The sequence below is a fragment of the Eretmochelys imbricata genome, chromosome 3, assembly GCF_965152235.1.
Source record: "Eretmochelys imbricata isolate rEreImb1 chromosome 3, rEreImb1.hap1, whole genome shotgun sequence".
In the NCBI taxonomy this organism is placed as follows: Eukaryota; Metazoa; Chordata; order Testudines; family Cheloniidae; genus Eretmochelys; species Eretmochelys imbricata.
In genome coordinates, this window is record NC_135574.1 from 87,776,244 (window position 1) to 87,793,068 (window position 16,825).

At 45.2% G+C, this 16,825-nt stretch overlaps 1 protein-coding gene across 3 annotated transcripts in view; it reads right to left on the bottom strand.

Moving 5' to 3' along the window:
- Window positions 1-832: 832 nt before the first annotated feature.
- HDAC2 (histone deacetylase 2) overlaps window positions 833-16,825 on the bottom strand; it is a 60,602-nt gene continuing 44,609 nt past the window's right edge. For all 3 annotated transcript variants that reach the window (XM_077812967.1, XM_077812968.1, XM_077812969.1), the window contains 4 exons: window positions 15,791-15,921; window positions 14,413-14,568; window positions 1,481-1,538; window positions 833-1,213 (listed from right to left, as the gene is read on the bottom strand). In XM_077812967.1, the coding sequence (XP_077669093.1) occupies window positions 1,183-1,213; window positions 1,481-1,538; window positions 14,413-14,568; window positions 15,791-15,921 (376 nt within the window). In that variant the 3' untranslated portion in view covers window positions 833-1,182. The remainder of the gene's footprint in view (window positions 1,214-1,480; window positions 1,539-14,412; window positions 14,569-15,790; window positions 15,922-16,825) is intronic.

Here is a 16,825-nt window from a genome sequence, read left to right on the forward strand (position 1 = left end):
TGTTATCTTTACTATCAACCTTCTAAAGATGCCATGAATGCATAAATCTGATTAGTGGAAATCCTTGAACTATGAAGCAACAGGGAAGAGACTACACTTAACTGCACTTTTTTTGGGTACAGGAGAAGGAAGAAATGGGAAAAAGGAAAGGGAAAGAAAAGAACACTAATAATGAATATTTCCTTGCAAGAAAGGATAACACTACTCTTAGTGAATAAAGTGTCCTACAGTTTCCCCACATTTCTCTACAGTGTGAAGCAAGCTGGCTGGTATGGAGATTATTAATCTAGAATGAGGAACCTATATAACAGGATCACAAATTCAGGTGCCAGGATTGACTAATTGTTCAAAAGGAAAAAAAGGGGAAACGAACAAACAAAGTTTTGTTTAAAAAAGGGATATGGTTCTTTGCAGCTTGAAGTTCTAAGGGTCAGAAGGGATTCTGCAGTACACCCAATCCAGGACTTAATTGCTGGTTATCAAATTAATCCATAACAAGACAAACAGCAGAGTATACTGCTGCTAGAGTATAAGGCATTTGTCCTGTTATACAATCCAACCAGGAGGTGCAGAGTTTTAACCTTCTGCTTCCAAATGTTATGCTCATACATCCAGGCACAATGTCCCCATACCTACTTTTCCATTATTTACTGTAAGTATAATAGGTACATCAGTCACTGTTTCACAGTCCATGTACTATGAGTCATTACAACGTGCACAGATCAGCGTACGTACATACAGACTGTCCTCTTAAATCTCCCAGCAACTGACTGTTTATCTTTACTATATATGGAAATGCTTTCTATATAATGCAATGATGGACAAAAGAGAAACAAGTACAATTTTTTTTAATAAAGATATAATTACAAAAAGGTAAAATCAGCTCAGGAAAGGCAAATTACTTTAATAGATCAGTTTAGACATTTAACATAATAACTCACATCCATTTTAAATACTATTACATAAAGCATGGTGAAGAAAGGAATTTCTGCTTCATAATTAGAAAACTCACAATACAACTTGCCAAAAACCAAAACAAAGCCGAATGAAAATAAATACAGTCCATGCCAAATAGTACAAAATGAAATCAGCAGTCTCTCTCAACATGAAAAAACTCTTCTTCTTTTAGTATTTTCCCACTCTAGTATTGTGTTCTGTAATTGGTGTGAGGCTATCTTTAATTCAAGGATTGCTGAGCAGTTCTGATTTCGCTCTGTTCAAAGGCAAAAGATATAGAACTATTAAACAGGGCATAATTTCATTTTGAGAGTGTCTTTTAGACTAGCTGTTGATAAAGATGCAATTAGAGCTCCCCATCACACATTTTAAAGTATTTTAGTAACTCCTGACACTGATTTATAACCTCACATTGATATATAGCCATCTGTACAGAAGATATGTTAACTGTGGAAAATCACTGAAAGTTAATGAATGTTCTCTACAGCACAAATATTTTACAGTTTAATACTGAGGGATTTACCCTTTGGTGTCTGTCTTTTCACCGCTACTGTCCTTGGATTTATCTTCCTCCTTAACATCTAAAAACAATTGAGAAAGAAAATGTCAGTGTCACACTTGAAAGGACTCCAGAAACACAATCTAAAATAATTTTCTTAAGACTGAGGGAAAAAACCTTCAGGAACCTAGGCTGTTTATTTGCAAATTACATCTTATTAAATAAACAACACATCATAGCTTAGGCCATCAACTACACAGAACCTTTTTTCATTCACCACTTCATTAGAGCTATACAAATTACTGGCTTCAGGATTTGAAACCACAGTGGCAAAGATTTGCATTTAGAACACCACACCTGGACTGTAAGTACTGTTTCGGTACCTATACAAGCATGCATTTTAGATTTTATTAGATTTTTTTCTTCAGTATGATTGGAAAGAAAAAATGGTTGCCTACCTTTCGTAACTGTTGTTCTTCGAGATGTGTTGCTCGTGTCCATTCCATTCTAGGCGTACACATGCCCACGTGCATGGCTGGAGATTTTTGCCTTAGCGGTATTCATAGGGCCAGCTGTGGCGCCCTCTGGAGCGTCCCTTTCAGGCTGCAGCATATCAGGTGCTGCCGGCCCTACGCCCTCTCAGTTCCTTCTTGCCGACAACTTCGACAGAGAGGCAGGAGGGTGGGTAATGGAATGGACATGAGCAACACATCTTGAAGAACAACAGTTACGAAAGGTAGGTTTTTCTTCGAGTACTTGCTCATGTCAATTTCATTCTAGGTGACTCACCAGCAGAATCAACGGAGGTGGGCGTGGAGTTCACAGTCTTGCAGCTTGCAGCACTGCTCTGACAAAGCCAGCATCGTCTTGAGCCTGCTAGATCAGCACGTAGTGAGATGCGAATATGTGGACGGACGACCAGGTGGAAGCCTGATAGATCTCTTGGATCGGCACCTGCGCCAGGAAGGCTGCTGATGACACCTGTGCCCTAGTCGAATGACCCGTCACGATTGTCGGCAAGGGCACCTTTGCAAGCTCATAGCAGTAGTGAATGCAGCCTGTGATCCAAAACGAGATTCTCTGGGCTGACACTGGGCAACCTTTATTCCTGTCTGCGACAGCAACAAACAACTGCGTTGACTTATGGAATGGCTTTGTTCTATCAGTGTAGAAGGCCAGAGCCTGTCTGACATCCATGGTATGCAGCCTGCATTCAGGACCGTATGGGCGGCTATGACGTGAGTGCCCTGATCTCAGACACACTACGAGCCGAAGTTACAGCGACCAAGAAGGAAACCTTCCAGGAGAGCAGCAGGAGGGAGCAGGAAGCCAAGAATTCGAAGTGGGGACCCATGAGCCTTGACAGCACAAGTTGCAGGTCCCAAGGGGGAACCGGATCCTGGACATGCAGGTAAAGGCGTTCCAGGCCTTTCAGGAACCATGCCATCATGGGATCGGCGAAGACCAACCGGCCTTGAAACAGAGGGTGGAATGCCGAAACGGCCGCAGGTGTACCTTGACTGAAGATAGCAACAGGTCTTGGAGCTGAAGGTGCAGTAAATAGTCCAGGATGTCCTGCAGCGGGGCCTCTTCTGCACGAATGTGTCGGTCCAAGGACCAACACGTGAACCGCTTCCACTTTGCCAAAAAGGTAGCCCTGGTGGAAGGCTTCTTGCTGGACACTAGTGGAGCACTCCTGTTCGTCCATACTCAGCCATGCAGCAGCCAAGCTGTCAAGTGCAACGACGCCAGCTTCGGGTGCAGCAGGTTGCCATGGTTCTGGAACAGCAGATCCGTCCTAAGAGGCAGCTGCAATGGGGTATCAGGAGCATACTGAATCAGTGTTGATGAGGCCACGCTTGGGCTATGAGGATAACCGATGCTCTGTCTTGCTTCACCTTTAGAAGTACCTTGTGGATCAATGGCACCGGCGGGAAGGCATACATCAGCGCTCCTGACCACGGAATCAGGAAGGCATCTGACAGGGAGCCTTTGTCCCTGCCCTGAAGAGAACAGAACATGTGGCACTTTCTGTTCTGCCTAGACGCAAACAGGTCCACCTGGGGAGTCCCCCATCTGTCGGAGATTAGGCTGACCACCTCCAGATGAAGCGACCATCCGTGGTGAGACGAGGAGGCCCTGCTGAGGTGATCTGCCAGGACGATCCTGGTTCCAGGCAAGTGGGCGGCTACCAGATGAATGGCATACCACACACAAAAGTCCCAAAGGCTGAGTGCCTCCTGACAAAGGGCCGAAGATCTGACGCCACCCTGTCTGTTGATGTAATACATCGTGGCTGTATTGTCAGTCAAAACCTACACCACATTTCAGGTGGGGAAAGAAGCCTGGCCACACCAGGCGAACTGCTCTGAGCTCCTGGACGTTGATAAGAAGGGCTAGATCGTTTGGTAGCTAGCGGCCCTGGGTGTTGAGCTTGCCCAAGTGGGCTCCCCAGGCCAGGTCTGACGCGTCCGAGACCAGGGTGGGAGACGGGGTCACAAAGGGAACCCCCTCCAGCACCGACTCAGGGTCTAGCCACCAGTCCAAGGACGAGAGGACGTGGCTTGGTACCATGACCACCCAGTCCAGGGCATGCCTGCTGGGTTATAGACTGAGGTCAGCCACGCCTGCAGAGGCCACAGATGAAGTCGGGCATGACTGACCAGGTATGTGCACATAGCCATGTGGCCCATCAATCGCAGGCATGTGTGAGCCGTGGTGAGCGGATGGCTCTTTATGTGGGCGATCAAGTCCGACATGCCTAAAAACACACTTCTGGAAGGAAGGCCCTGGCCTGCGTGGAGTCGAGAACTGCTCCAATAAACTCTATACACTGAACTGGCATTAACGTGCACTTCTCTCTGTTTATTAACAGGCCCAGATAGTTGCAGATGGACTGCATCAGATCGAGGCTCCATTGCACCTGCTCTGGAGACTTGCCCCTGATGAGCCAATAGTTGAAATACAAGAAGATCTGGACCCCTCGACGTCTCAGGTAAGCTGCAATGGTGCCACACATTTCGTGAATGTCCTGGGGGCTGAGGACAGGCCAAAGGGTATCGCCGTGAACTGGAAGTGGTGCCTGGCTCCTATGAAACACAGGAAACGCCTGTGCCCTGTGAACACAGAGACACGAAAGTAAGTGTCCTTTAAGCTGAGTGGTGTACCAGTCCCCTGGATCCAGGGAAGGAATGATGGAGGCCAGGGAGACCATGCAGAACTTCAACTTCTTGAGAGACTTGTTGAGGCGATTCAGATCCAGGATGGGTCTGAGGCCCCTTTTGGCTTTCGGGATTAGGAAGTAATGGAAGTAGAATCTTCTTCCTTCCATGTCCCGAGGAACTTCCTCTACAGCCCCCAAGCCCAGGAGCTTCTCAACCTCCTGAACAAGGAGTTGCTTGTGAGAAGCGTCCCCAAAGAGGGACAGGAAAGTGGGGGGACGGGAAGGAGGGGCGGCCAAGAATTGTAAGGTCTAGCCCCGAGCTACTACATCCAGTGGTCCGAGGTAAACCGCGACCAGGCCAAGCTGTAGGGAGAGAGGTGGTTGAGGAAAAGGTGAGTAGGATCTGGTTGACTGACTAGGGTGTCGCTCTCGGGCGCACCCTCAAAAGTATCGCTTCTGGCCCCCTGGGTGTTTGGTGGGGCCAGGCTGGGCTGATGAGCAGGAGGAAGAAGGGTGACAACAACTAAAACTTACAGCCCTTCTCCCTGTAGATCCCTGGTAGGTTTGCCAGGGTCTTGGAGCTGGTGGTGGCCGGAAGGGCTTCCTGGCTGATTGCGGCATGTGCATGTCCAATGTGCGAAGGGTAGCCCTAGTGTCTTTCAACCTGTGCAGTCTGGGGCTTGTTTGACTGGAGAACGGACTAACTCCATCAAAAGGGAGGTCCTGGGTCGAGGCCTGCATCTCCTGGGAGATTCCCGCCATTTGGAGCCAGGAGCTTCGTCACACGACCACCGCCAATGCGACCACCCTTGCCGCCGAGTCCCATGCCATCTGCAGGGAACATCTGGCCACCACAGTACCTTCCTCCACTAGGATGCCAAACTCTTGGGGGAACCTGCTTGTCCTTCTCTTTGGCCGCAGACACAACCAGCGAGCCTGGGGGTGGGTGGGTGGATATAAAGGTATTCAAAATCTTTGGCCGGCACAAGGTACTTTTTCTCTGCCCTTTTCGAGGTGGGAGGGATGGAGGAGTGGGTCTGTCACAGGGTCTTGGCTATTTTGAGGACTGCATCGTGTACAAGCAAGGCGACCGGGGTTGGCGTAGAGGCTGAGAGGACATTGAAGAGGGTGTCCTCCTGCTCTGCCATCTCCTGCACCTTGAGCCCCAAGCTCTCAGCCATGCACCAGAGAAGAGAAGGTTACTCACCTTGTACAGTAACTGAGGTTTTTCGAGATGTGTGTCCGTGTGGGTGCTCCATTGTAGGTGTTTGTGCGCCCCTGCGCTCATAGTCAGAGACTTTTGGTAGCAGTGCCTGGTTGGGTCACACATGCATGGTCCCTGCCTCGCACTGCTGCTGGCAGTTAACCGACGCTATGATACCAACCCCCACTCAGTTCCTTCTCTACTGTAGAGACTAATAAGGAAACTCTGAAGTAGAGGGGAGGAGGGAGGGTAATGGAGCACCCATAGGGACACATCTCGAAGAACCTCAGTTACTGCACAAGGTGAGTAACCGTCTCTTCTTCTTCGAGTGCTGTCCCTCTGGGTGCTCCACTTTAGGTGACTTCAGAGCAGTGCCCTCCAATGGAAGGAGGGGCTTCGGTGTTGAAGTCATAACCTTCGATAGTACAGAGCATGAGAAGGAGGTATCAGATGTTGCCTGTTGTTCTAAGACATAGTGCTGTCTAAATGTATGGGCTGAGGTGTTGGATCATATTAAAGAAGTTCTGTATTAAAATCACAAATGAGTTTGATTCCCCATAGTTTAAATTCCAGGGTATTACTTATTAAGAGGTCTCTTGGTTTTTGGTACTGTTTCTCTCCCTCTCTGTGTGAAACTTGCAAGCTGCTAATTGTGTTAGTACATTCTAAGACAGAGTCTGTTCTCAAAGCAATTCTTCGTAACAACAACTACTCACACAGAGAGAGACTCAAAGCAATACTTTGTAACAATAGAAACAGCACCCAGAGACTCCCTGCCCTTTTGTTGTATTCATCTTGCTTTGTTAACAATTGTGATTAAAATAGAGATAGAGGATGTATGTGGATGGATGCTTGGTGTGGATAATAACTGAATGATCAGGGTGGTGCCAGCCTAAGAATGCAGTGTCCATCGGCTGAAGAAGGCATCAAGTGGAAATAACCAGAGGACCCCCGGAGGGCAGACTGGAATCCACCCAACAGCCTCAAGAATGGGAGAACCAAAGAACAAGATAACATCTAGCAGCAAGGAGCCGTCAGGAATATGCCATCTGCTGACTGATTCAGCAACAGCATGATGAAGCAACTCCAATAGACTGGCATAGGAAGAAATTCCTATAAAAATGGACTCTAGAAAGTGAGAACTTTGGGGGGTCTGATTCTGCAAACCAACTTCCAGGAGCATCAGATGAGCATCTGACAAGGCCCTGCTCCCTCCTCATGTCCAGGCCACCTGGCCAGTGGCTTGGCGTGAGCAACTCTAAGGCTGGTAACTATGATAACAACCTTGCAGAACCTGTGTGTGTGTGTGAATAAATATGAGATTGAATGGAACGTTATAACTGTAACTAACTGCTTACTATGATTCTTTCTGTATTCACAATAAATGTGGTATTTTGCCTTTTTCCCTTTAATAAGATCCTGCTGGTTTTTAATTTATTGGTACAACGTTTTTGTGGAGAATTGCAAAAGGGGGAATATTGGTAAAAAACCTCAGTTATTGTAAATATTGGTGTGCACACCACCAGCTCTATTGATCTAGGCATTTCTATTAGGTTAACTGCACCTGCTGGCCTCCGACAAGGTAGCAGGGGACCTGCTGGCCTCCGACAAGGTAGCAGGGGACCTGCTGGCCTCCGACAAGGTAGCAGGGGACCTGCTGGCCTCCGACAAGGTAGCAGGGGACCTGCTGGCCTCCGACAAGGTAGCAGGGGACCTGCTGGCCTCCGACAAGGTAGCAGGGGACCTGCTGGCCTCCGACAAGGTAGCAGGGGACAAACGCATAGATTAAGCTATGATTTCAGAATCTAGGCTGTGTCACTTGCTAAGTAATACCAGGAGTGACAAAGAGATTGAAATATCCATGTTAAGATGTTTAAAAGAAAATAGGGTAAGCCAGTACCAGCAGGAGGAATGGAGTCAGAAGGAACTCCAACCTCCCCTTTTGTTAAAGAAATTATACCTTTTAAACAAATCCTTCAAAAATTTGGGCACAGTCCTTGGACTAAACAAGCCCTAGCTGATGTCTGCAATATTTCGGACGTGGAGAATAGATTGGCTCAGTATATCCTCATATACAAAGCTTCTAGTTTCAGAGTAACAGCCGTGTTAGTCTGTATTTGCAAAAAGTAAAGGAGGACTTGTGGCACCTTAGAGACTAACCAATTTATCTGAGCATAAGCTTTCGTGAGCTACAGCTCACTGTCAAAAGAGATGTAGCAGCAATTTGGTTGTTGTGGGAGGCACGTAAGGATTCTTCCCTCTGCTTGTCTTCATGTAAAGAGGAAAAGGCACAAACAGAAAAGGGAGCAGACAACTGGAAGGTGCTGGCTACAAATACCCAAAGCCAGCTGAAAATAGTGAAAGAGGCACTCCAAGAATACAAAAAGAGGGAAAAAGTTAACTCTGCAGAGGCTGGAGGGATGCAGGTAAAGGGGGAGAAGGTCCTATGTACGGCACCCCCAGGCAAATTACAAAGAGAAAAGAGTAAAAAAGTTAACTCTGCAGAGGCTGGAGGGAATTAAGCAGCTAAACTTTGTGAAAATGTTAAAAAGGAAAAGTGTTAGAGGAAGAGCATTCTTGGTTTCTTTGCAGCCATTCTCAAGGAAGAATGAGCCCTTTTCCAAAGGAATGTCTGTAAATTAGCCAGGCAAAAATAAACTGATTAAAATCATTTGACTGGACAATTTAGTCAAATTTGCTAAAAGAACAAAAGGGGGTTCTATTGGAACTTAACTGCCTCAAATGTATAAAGGGAATGTAAGATGTAAAAAACAGAGCAGTGTGGAAGGGATGTTAAGGAAAAGAAAATGCGTATGTATCTATCTGTGTGTGCGTAAATATGTAAAGTTCTAAGGACCAATTGGTTTTGTTTTAAATAATGCCACTAAAAATCCATTTGACTCTTTAATTCAAAGTTGCAAAACTGACAGACCTTTTTGCTAGACACAGGTGATTAGTGTTGTTTAGCTTTGGGATTTGGCATTTAACCCTTAAAAGGTAACTCAATGCTTTACAAAATTGAAAATGTTTATAAGTTGTGGCTGCAGCAGGGCAGTCAAAATCAGGAGAATAGAAAAAAAATTCTGGATTCTTTTTGTTTGTTTGTTTTTGTAACAAAATAGCAGATGGCAGTTGTAGGAAATAAATAAAAAAATTAAAAAAAAAGACAGTGCCCCTCTGAAGCAACAGCAGGGGTGAGGTGCACAAAACAAAAAGAAGCAATGTTAGAAACACTGAGTCTTAAAATGGCTGAGTAATCAGATTGTCACTTTGATAAAGGTACATGAAAACGCTGTAAGCAAAAAAAAAAAGAAATAGTTACACCTTATGTAAAAATGGATATGGATAATGTTATAAAAGTTAAACTATGGAAGGAATGTGCATTTGCCCCAGAACATGTGCAGGGTATATTGTAGAAGGGGCAAAAGAAATGCAAACATACCATGCTACTTAATTAAAATGCTATTAGGGCTCCAAAGGGAGCCACAATAGGTTGGGTTTTCTTTTTCAGATTGCTGTGTGTTTTGGAAGCAGAAGTTGATTAAAAGTAATCAAAACTCTGGTGAAAGTTGATTGTGTCCCTTTTAAGATAGAGTCTCTGAGCTGCTGATGGCTTTAAATCCAAAAGCAAGCAGGAAGCGTCTGTGAAAATGCAAATTACCTAAATGATAAATGAAGGAAAGAACTAGCAGCACAAAGGAGCTGCAGATAAAGAACATACCTGGTCAGCAAACAAACTGTCTAAATAAGAGGCATGGTATCACAAGATAATTTTAATAAATTTAATGATAACAAGTACCCCTGTAACAACGTATAGTGTGTATGATTTTTGGAAAAATCTTTTAAGGTCATATGGTAATGATGCTTCTCAGCTATTACCTGTAAATAAACTTAAAGCTTAACACAGCAGGAAAAACATTATAAACTTGGTTTGCTGTATAAGGAGGAAAACTGAGGTACCCCACCTCAGGGATTTAATGACTAAACAGTGGGATAATTTCCCCATAACCCTTAGAAGATAGAAGCTATTGAAACCTGGCCTGCCTATAGAACAAAAACAGGAAAATGTGGGGGCAATTCCTCCGTTTTGCCTGCAATCAGCAAGGGTATTTGTAAAAGAAATATTTTAAGCAATAATCTGCCACCCCAAAAGGGGTAGAAACATGTTCTTTTTGTCTTTCAGAAAATCAGGAAAGGCTGATGCCAGCTGAAAAGCAACCCAATACCATGAATCTACTGTCACAATAGAAACTGTGTTTTGTGTTCTGTGTTTTGTCTTGTGTTTTGTCTTGTGCTAGCACTGTTGTGTGTTTAAAAAAAAAAATACACAAGACCTGCAAGTAATTAAAAATAAATTAAACTCTCTGTCCCAGCTACAGGACAGCCTGACACAAAAACAAGTACATGCCAATGTAGACTTGGTCCAAATTGGTCTGGGTAACCTAAAAGGCCAATGGAATCTTTGGTAATGGCTTAATACTACCACATGGCTTATGCATAAGAAAAAAAAATTAGAAATAGGAAACTACACAGCCATAGCTATGGGATGCACTGAAATGCAGATACTTGCCCTAGCTACTTTGGAACACAAAATGTTCTGGGTCATATTGGGAAATATTAAGGGTTTGATGCATTTGTTAAAACAAAGAAAGATCATTGTTCGACACTTATCAATATGAATGAATGCAATAGGTTTCCAGTATTGTAAAACCAGACTTGTTAATGGGAGAAATTGTTCTCAAAATTGCACACCAACAGTCCCTGGAGGCAAAGGTATTGAAGGTTAGCCCACTCCCCATATTACACATGGGATCCTTCAGGCTACCCTGGACCTCGAGCCAGTGGGCTGGGAGGGAGGGAAGCTATTGGACACTAGAGGTTGTACCGAATGGACTCCTCAAAAGTGGGTGTGCCTCACCTTGCCTGTTGCCCCAGAACCTTGTAGTAAAGATACATCACTAGGATCATGTATGTGGGATGAATTGGAATCAAACTGAAACTGCCTCACAGTACCTTCTTTTGAATAGGCTACATAGAAAGCGAAACTGACGATTATAAATCTTAGCGTCAAAAGGGGGATTATGTTGGATCATATTAAAGAAGTTCTGTATTAAAATCACAAATGAGTTTGATTCCCCATAGTTTAAATTCCAGGGTATTACTAATTAAGAGGTCTCTTGGTTTTTGGTACTGTTTCTCTCCCTCTCTGCGTGAAACTTGCAAGCTGCTAATTGTGTTAGTACATTCTAAGACAGAGTCTGTTCTCAAAGCAATTCTTTGTAACAACAACTACTCACACAGAGAGAGACTCAAAGCAATACTTTGTAACAATAGAAAAGCATCCAGAGACTCCCTGCCCTTTTGTTGTATTCATCTTGCTTTGTTAATAATTGTGATTAAAACAGAGATAGAGGATGTATGTGGATGGATGCTTGGTGTGGATAATAACTGAATGATCAGGGAGGTGCCAGCCTAAGAATTCAGTGTCCATCGGCTGAAGAAGGCGTCAAGTGGAAATAACCAGAGGACCCCCGGAGGGCAGACGGGAATCCACCCAACAGCCTCAAGAATGGGAGAACCAAAGAACAAGATAACATCTGGCAGCACGGAGCCGTCAGGAATGTGCCATCTGCTGATCGATTCAGCAACAGCATGATGAAGCAATTCCCACAGACTGGCATAGGAAGAAATTCCTATAAAAATGGACTCTAGAAAGTGAGAACTTTGGGGGGGTCTGACTCTGCAAACCAACTTCCAGGAGCATCAGATGAGCATCTGACAAGGCCCTGCTCCCTCCTCATGCCCAGGCCACCTGGCCAGTGGCTTGGCATGAGCAACTCTAAGGCTGGTAACTATAACAACCTTGCAGAACCTCTCTCTCTCTCTCTGTGTGTGTGTGTGCGTGTGTGTATGAATGTGTGAATAAATATGAGATTGAATGGAATGTTATAACTAACTGCTTACTATGATTCTTTCTGTATTCACAATAAATGTGGTATTTTGCCTTTTTCCCTTTAATAAGAACCTGCTGGTTTTTAATTTATTGGTACAACAGAGGTCCATGTAGCAACTCTACAAATGTTCGTGATAGGTACATTGTGCAGGGAAGCCGTGGGAGTCTGATAAGGCTCTAGTGGGATGTGAGTGAAATCCCCATGAGGGACTGGCAGGCGCACCGATGACAGAGTTTTGTGCGATTATGGATCTACTTGAGAAGTCTTTGTTTAGAGATGGTGCTCCTTTTGGAGCATTCGGTGATGGATAGAAACAGTACGGGTGATTTATGGGATGGTTTAGTGCTGTCTATGTTAACAATGAAACTAAGTAACTGCAAAGTAGCGAGGCGCTGCTGATTGCTCCTACTCGAAGCCAAGGGCAGTAGAGAAAGAACTGAGAGGAGGTTGGTCGCACAGCATCGGTTAACTGCCTGCAGCAGTGCGAGGCAGGGACCACACATGTGCGACCCAACTGGGAACTGCTACCAAAAGTCTCCAACTATGAGCACAAATACACAAACGCGCACCCACAGGGACAGCACTCGAAGAAGAAAGGCTTGATGCTCCTGAAAGTCATCCAGCAGGCTAGCTCTGGAAGGTCCTGTGACAGCATTGTCCAGGGATGACAAGGAAGACTGGACTGCTGGTGGAGATGCTGGGGTCTTGACCATCGTCGGAGAAGGAGGCTTAGGATTGGGCACTGGTTCCTCCGTCCCGATCTCGGAATGCGCGTCCAGTACCGGGCCCGATGCGGCTGCTGACTGATGCTCCGATGTGGCCACCAAGAAGTGCTGTGAAGGGGGCATCGTCACAACCGGAATGCCCCACGTTCTCCAATACTGCCACTGTGCTGGCCACTGGCCATGCTGTGACTGCAGAGCCGCAGATGAGGGAGCGGGCTTGTGCCCAATGACACCAATGGGACCTGGGTGATGGGCTGAACTGGCCCTCTGTACCGGACATACCACCTTCCAGAGACCAGGGAGGTGCCATCGACAGCTATATTTGCTTACAGGTCGTGGCTACTGGTGATCGTTGACTAGGCGTAACTGACTGGTAACCATACCAGGGACAGTGATACCGGTGCCAGGGAGACCAGCAAGAGAGTGAGCAGTGCCCAGGAATAATAGGGGGAGCGACAACCCCGTGTGGTGAGTAGCATCGAGGGGATCTGGATGCCAGCCTGGGACACAGACGATGTGACTGGGACCTGCCCTTGGATTCTCGACACGACGACAAAGATCAGTGTTTTCTGTCTGGCAACCGGCAGTATTCCCCTGTCCACTGACAGGTCTTAATGGTGGGCTTGCCCTTCTGGGGAGTCTTAGCTAGGTCCTGCGGCACCAAGGTTGTCATTGGAGCAGGTGGAGACCTGTACTCTCTCTGCGCCTGGGGAGCCTGGGATTACGACAATGCAGGCATGGGTGTGGATCCCATACACTCCTTGGAGTCGGTGGTGGACCTTTAAGGGGGCTGGGAGCCCCAGCCAGGCAGGCACATTCGCATTGCTCCAGAGTAGCCTGGCAGGCAGGACTGGGTCCTTTGATAGATGATTCCTGGGCCTTCTTGCTTGGTGCCAGGGAGTGCTTCTTTGCCTTCTTCTTCGGAACCAGCAAATGGTGCTGGAAGGAGCCAGGTGCTGGTGGTGCGCTGCGCACAGAGACCGCAGCCCTCGGTGTGACCTGCCTAGAAGGCTCGGAAGCTGGGCAGAGGGAAGACTCCATCTGGAGAGCCCTGAGGCAGACATCCCTCTCTTTTTGGTTGCAGGCCAAAAGTTTTTTCAGATCCAGCACTGCTCCTTAACATGTGACTCCTCCAAGCACTTAAGGGTCACTCACAGATATAGGCCTGTTGCAATCCGAGCAGGACTTAACCCCGTGAGACTGGGGCAAAGTCCCCGCTGGGACCCTAAACACTTAACGACTACATAACACTACTATATGCAAACTATGTACAAAGGCCCTAAGTCCAAGGAAGAGAAACTGCTAGCTCTTGCTAAGCAATAAAGGTACTCTGACCACCACAGGCAGTAAGATGGAACTGAGGGGGCATAGGGGCGGAGCATGATTTAGAGGGCGCCGCAGCTGGCCCTACGGGTACCGCTAAGGCAAAAATCTCTCACAGCCGTGCCCACACCTAGAATGGAATCGACATGTGGAAACACTCGAAGGAGAATGAATGTTTCAACAGCACATTAACTCTTTGTGCTAATGGTTGTAGGGTATCTTACTGTTAACAAAATTCACTTTTAAGAAAGGTGCAATCCTATAATGCAGTGTTTCCAAAACTTGGGACGCTGCTTGTTCGGGGAAAGCTCCTGGCTGCGGTCCGCCACTGCAGGCCAATGGGGGCTGCAGGATGCGGCGCAGGCCAAGAGATGTACCAGCCGCCGCTTCCCACGGCCCCCATTGGCCTGGAGCAGCGAACCGCAGCCAGTGGAAGCCGCAATCGGCCGAACCTGCGGACGCAACAGGTAAACAAACCGGCCCAGCCCGCCAGGGGCTTTCCCTGAACAAGCCGTGTCCCAAGTTTGGGAAACACTGCTATAATGGGTTGGAAGGGAGAACAATAATAAACAGCATTATGCTCTTACCAGTTTTTTTGTCCTCAGTCTCTTTCTTGTCTTCTTCTATTCTGGCTTTCTTTGCTCCTTTCTTATGATCTGCAACATTTCGTCGTCCACCCTCCCCTTCATCCTCAGAATCAGAGAATTCTTCATCACAGGCTATCCGCTTATCAGACGCTCGAACTAGTATTTAAAATTAAAAAGAAAGATTAAAGGAACTCAGGGCAAGCAGAAGGAGAAAGTTTTACTACAACAGATCTTTCAAAAAGAAATTCGTGTGAAACTGGTTTTCAGCAACTGGTTAGGAGACCAGCAGCAATTTGCCCTCTAATCAAGGGAAAAGAGAACTATGGCCAAAACATTTGCGGATACCCTGGGGTTACCTCTTAAAACATAATTATAAAGAAATGTTACAAAAACAAGTGAAAATCCATTTATTTGGTATTGCTTAGTAAGTACTGAACAAATTCAGAAGCAAGATGATTAATGGCAGCAGGGAAAAGTGTTCTGACTAGGCAACAGATTAAGATGACAAGAAGCAGCTGTGAAACTACCACTACTGATATCATGGAAGGTTAAATGAAGCAGTTGTCTCTTAGGTATGGTTTAGAAATAATAAATATCAATCCTTACAATCATATGATCCATACAACTTAAACCTTATAATAAAAAACAAGTTAAAACCTGCTGTGATTAATTCAGAAAGTGCTCTGACCACCCATCTCATATCTACCAAGTATCCAAGAATTCTTTTTAGATTTTTGAAAAATTCTCTCTCATTTCATTACAGGAGCTATATTGATTCACTTAATAATACAGGTTTCAGAGTAGCAGCCGTGCTAGTCTGTATTCGCAAAAAGAAAAGGAGGACTTGTGGTACCTTAGAGACTGTCTCTAAGGTGCCACAAGTACTCCTTTTCTTTTTACTTAATACTGTTTCTGAAGGTACATGACATTCAAAATTTTAAGAGGCTGTAACCCATGTTCCCTTTGGGTTTGCTGTTGTTCTGGGCCAGATTTCCCAGCCTGGCCAAACTGCTCTTGTGGCAAATTTAGAATGAAAGGGAGCCTCCTCGATGCTCCAGATTGTTGATCCAGCTAGAAGCCAGGTTAGACTAGACTCTGGCATATATCAGAACAGTCTATTGAGCTCAACTTGTAACCAGGTACCTACAGGCCCAAAGGGTCACATGTCATCATCTGGGGAGTGCCAGACAATAGAAACACGCTGTCCTGGCCATGTCCTCCCCATTCAGCTACTGGAAGGAAGTCTCTATGAGCAGGATCTTTCAACTGGAGTGGCAGAAAACAGATAATCAGAGGTGAGGATCTGGCCCATTATGTTTAAAGTGGCCTTACTCCGGGGGCATATTCTAACAGGACACCCAAAGATAACATTTCCTACTAGAAATGCGTTTGTCTGGATCTTCTCCATCCTCATCTCCACTGTCTTCATGAACAGCATCCTCGGGAATGGCTTGCATCTGTACTCCAGGTGCATGAGGCAACATACGCAAGTTCTCAAATAAACGCTGTCTGCAAGTGAAGTAGCCGATCGAAAAGTTGTTAAATATAGGGAGAGATGTAGCCTTTCCTGCAGTTTCTGGATATCTAATCATAAATGTAACAATTTTAAAGTTGACATTTTTCTATAGTTCTTCTGGTTAAACCAGTTCTATTCTAAAGAGTGAGATTTCTCTTTTAAGAGGGGAGCAAGGCTCCACTTATTACAGGCTGGCCAGAAAAGTGGTAAATTCATACCATGCTGTTTACTAATGGCAACAAAGGATGTTATTTTACACAAAAGTTTAATGCTTAAAACTACAGTCATGACCAGACAGATTTCAGATGTTAACATTCTGCTACATCACAACTAAACATTATAACCACCTGCTCCGTGGAGCGGTCATAAGAAACATGTTCTCATGCCCACATTTGTTAGTTGGTCCCAACAATGTACACAAAAAGTTTAGCTCAACTATATTTCAAGAAGGAAATCAACACTTACTGATTTCTTATACAGAATGGAAGTGACTTTTTCATTCTTACAGATATTTAAATTGTTTTGCCACAATTGCTGAATTAAGAACAAAACATTAGTGATACTCATAAGTCCTTACACGTAATGAATTATTTGAATGACACAAAAAGACACTTCTGCAGGTTTGTTACTCAGAATAAAATGCTGGATATTTCCTATGAATACAAACATAAGCCTTTAGCAGTGACCTACGGTGCTTTACAACTACTTTTAACATCCCAAATGATTTGCAGAACGTGGCGAGACTTAAAATTACAAATACATTTTAGGATAATATTTGAAAATATTTCTCTTCCTATTCTGTGACTAATTCAGTTTTCTGGGTTTCCTCTGCTAAAATGGACATTACAAATTCCTAAAGCAGTTCTACTTTACTCTGCTTACAGGTGTTTGACGTCA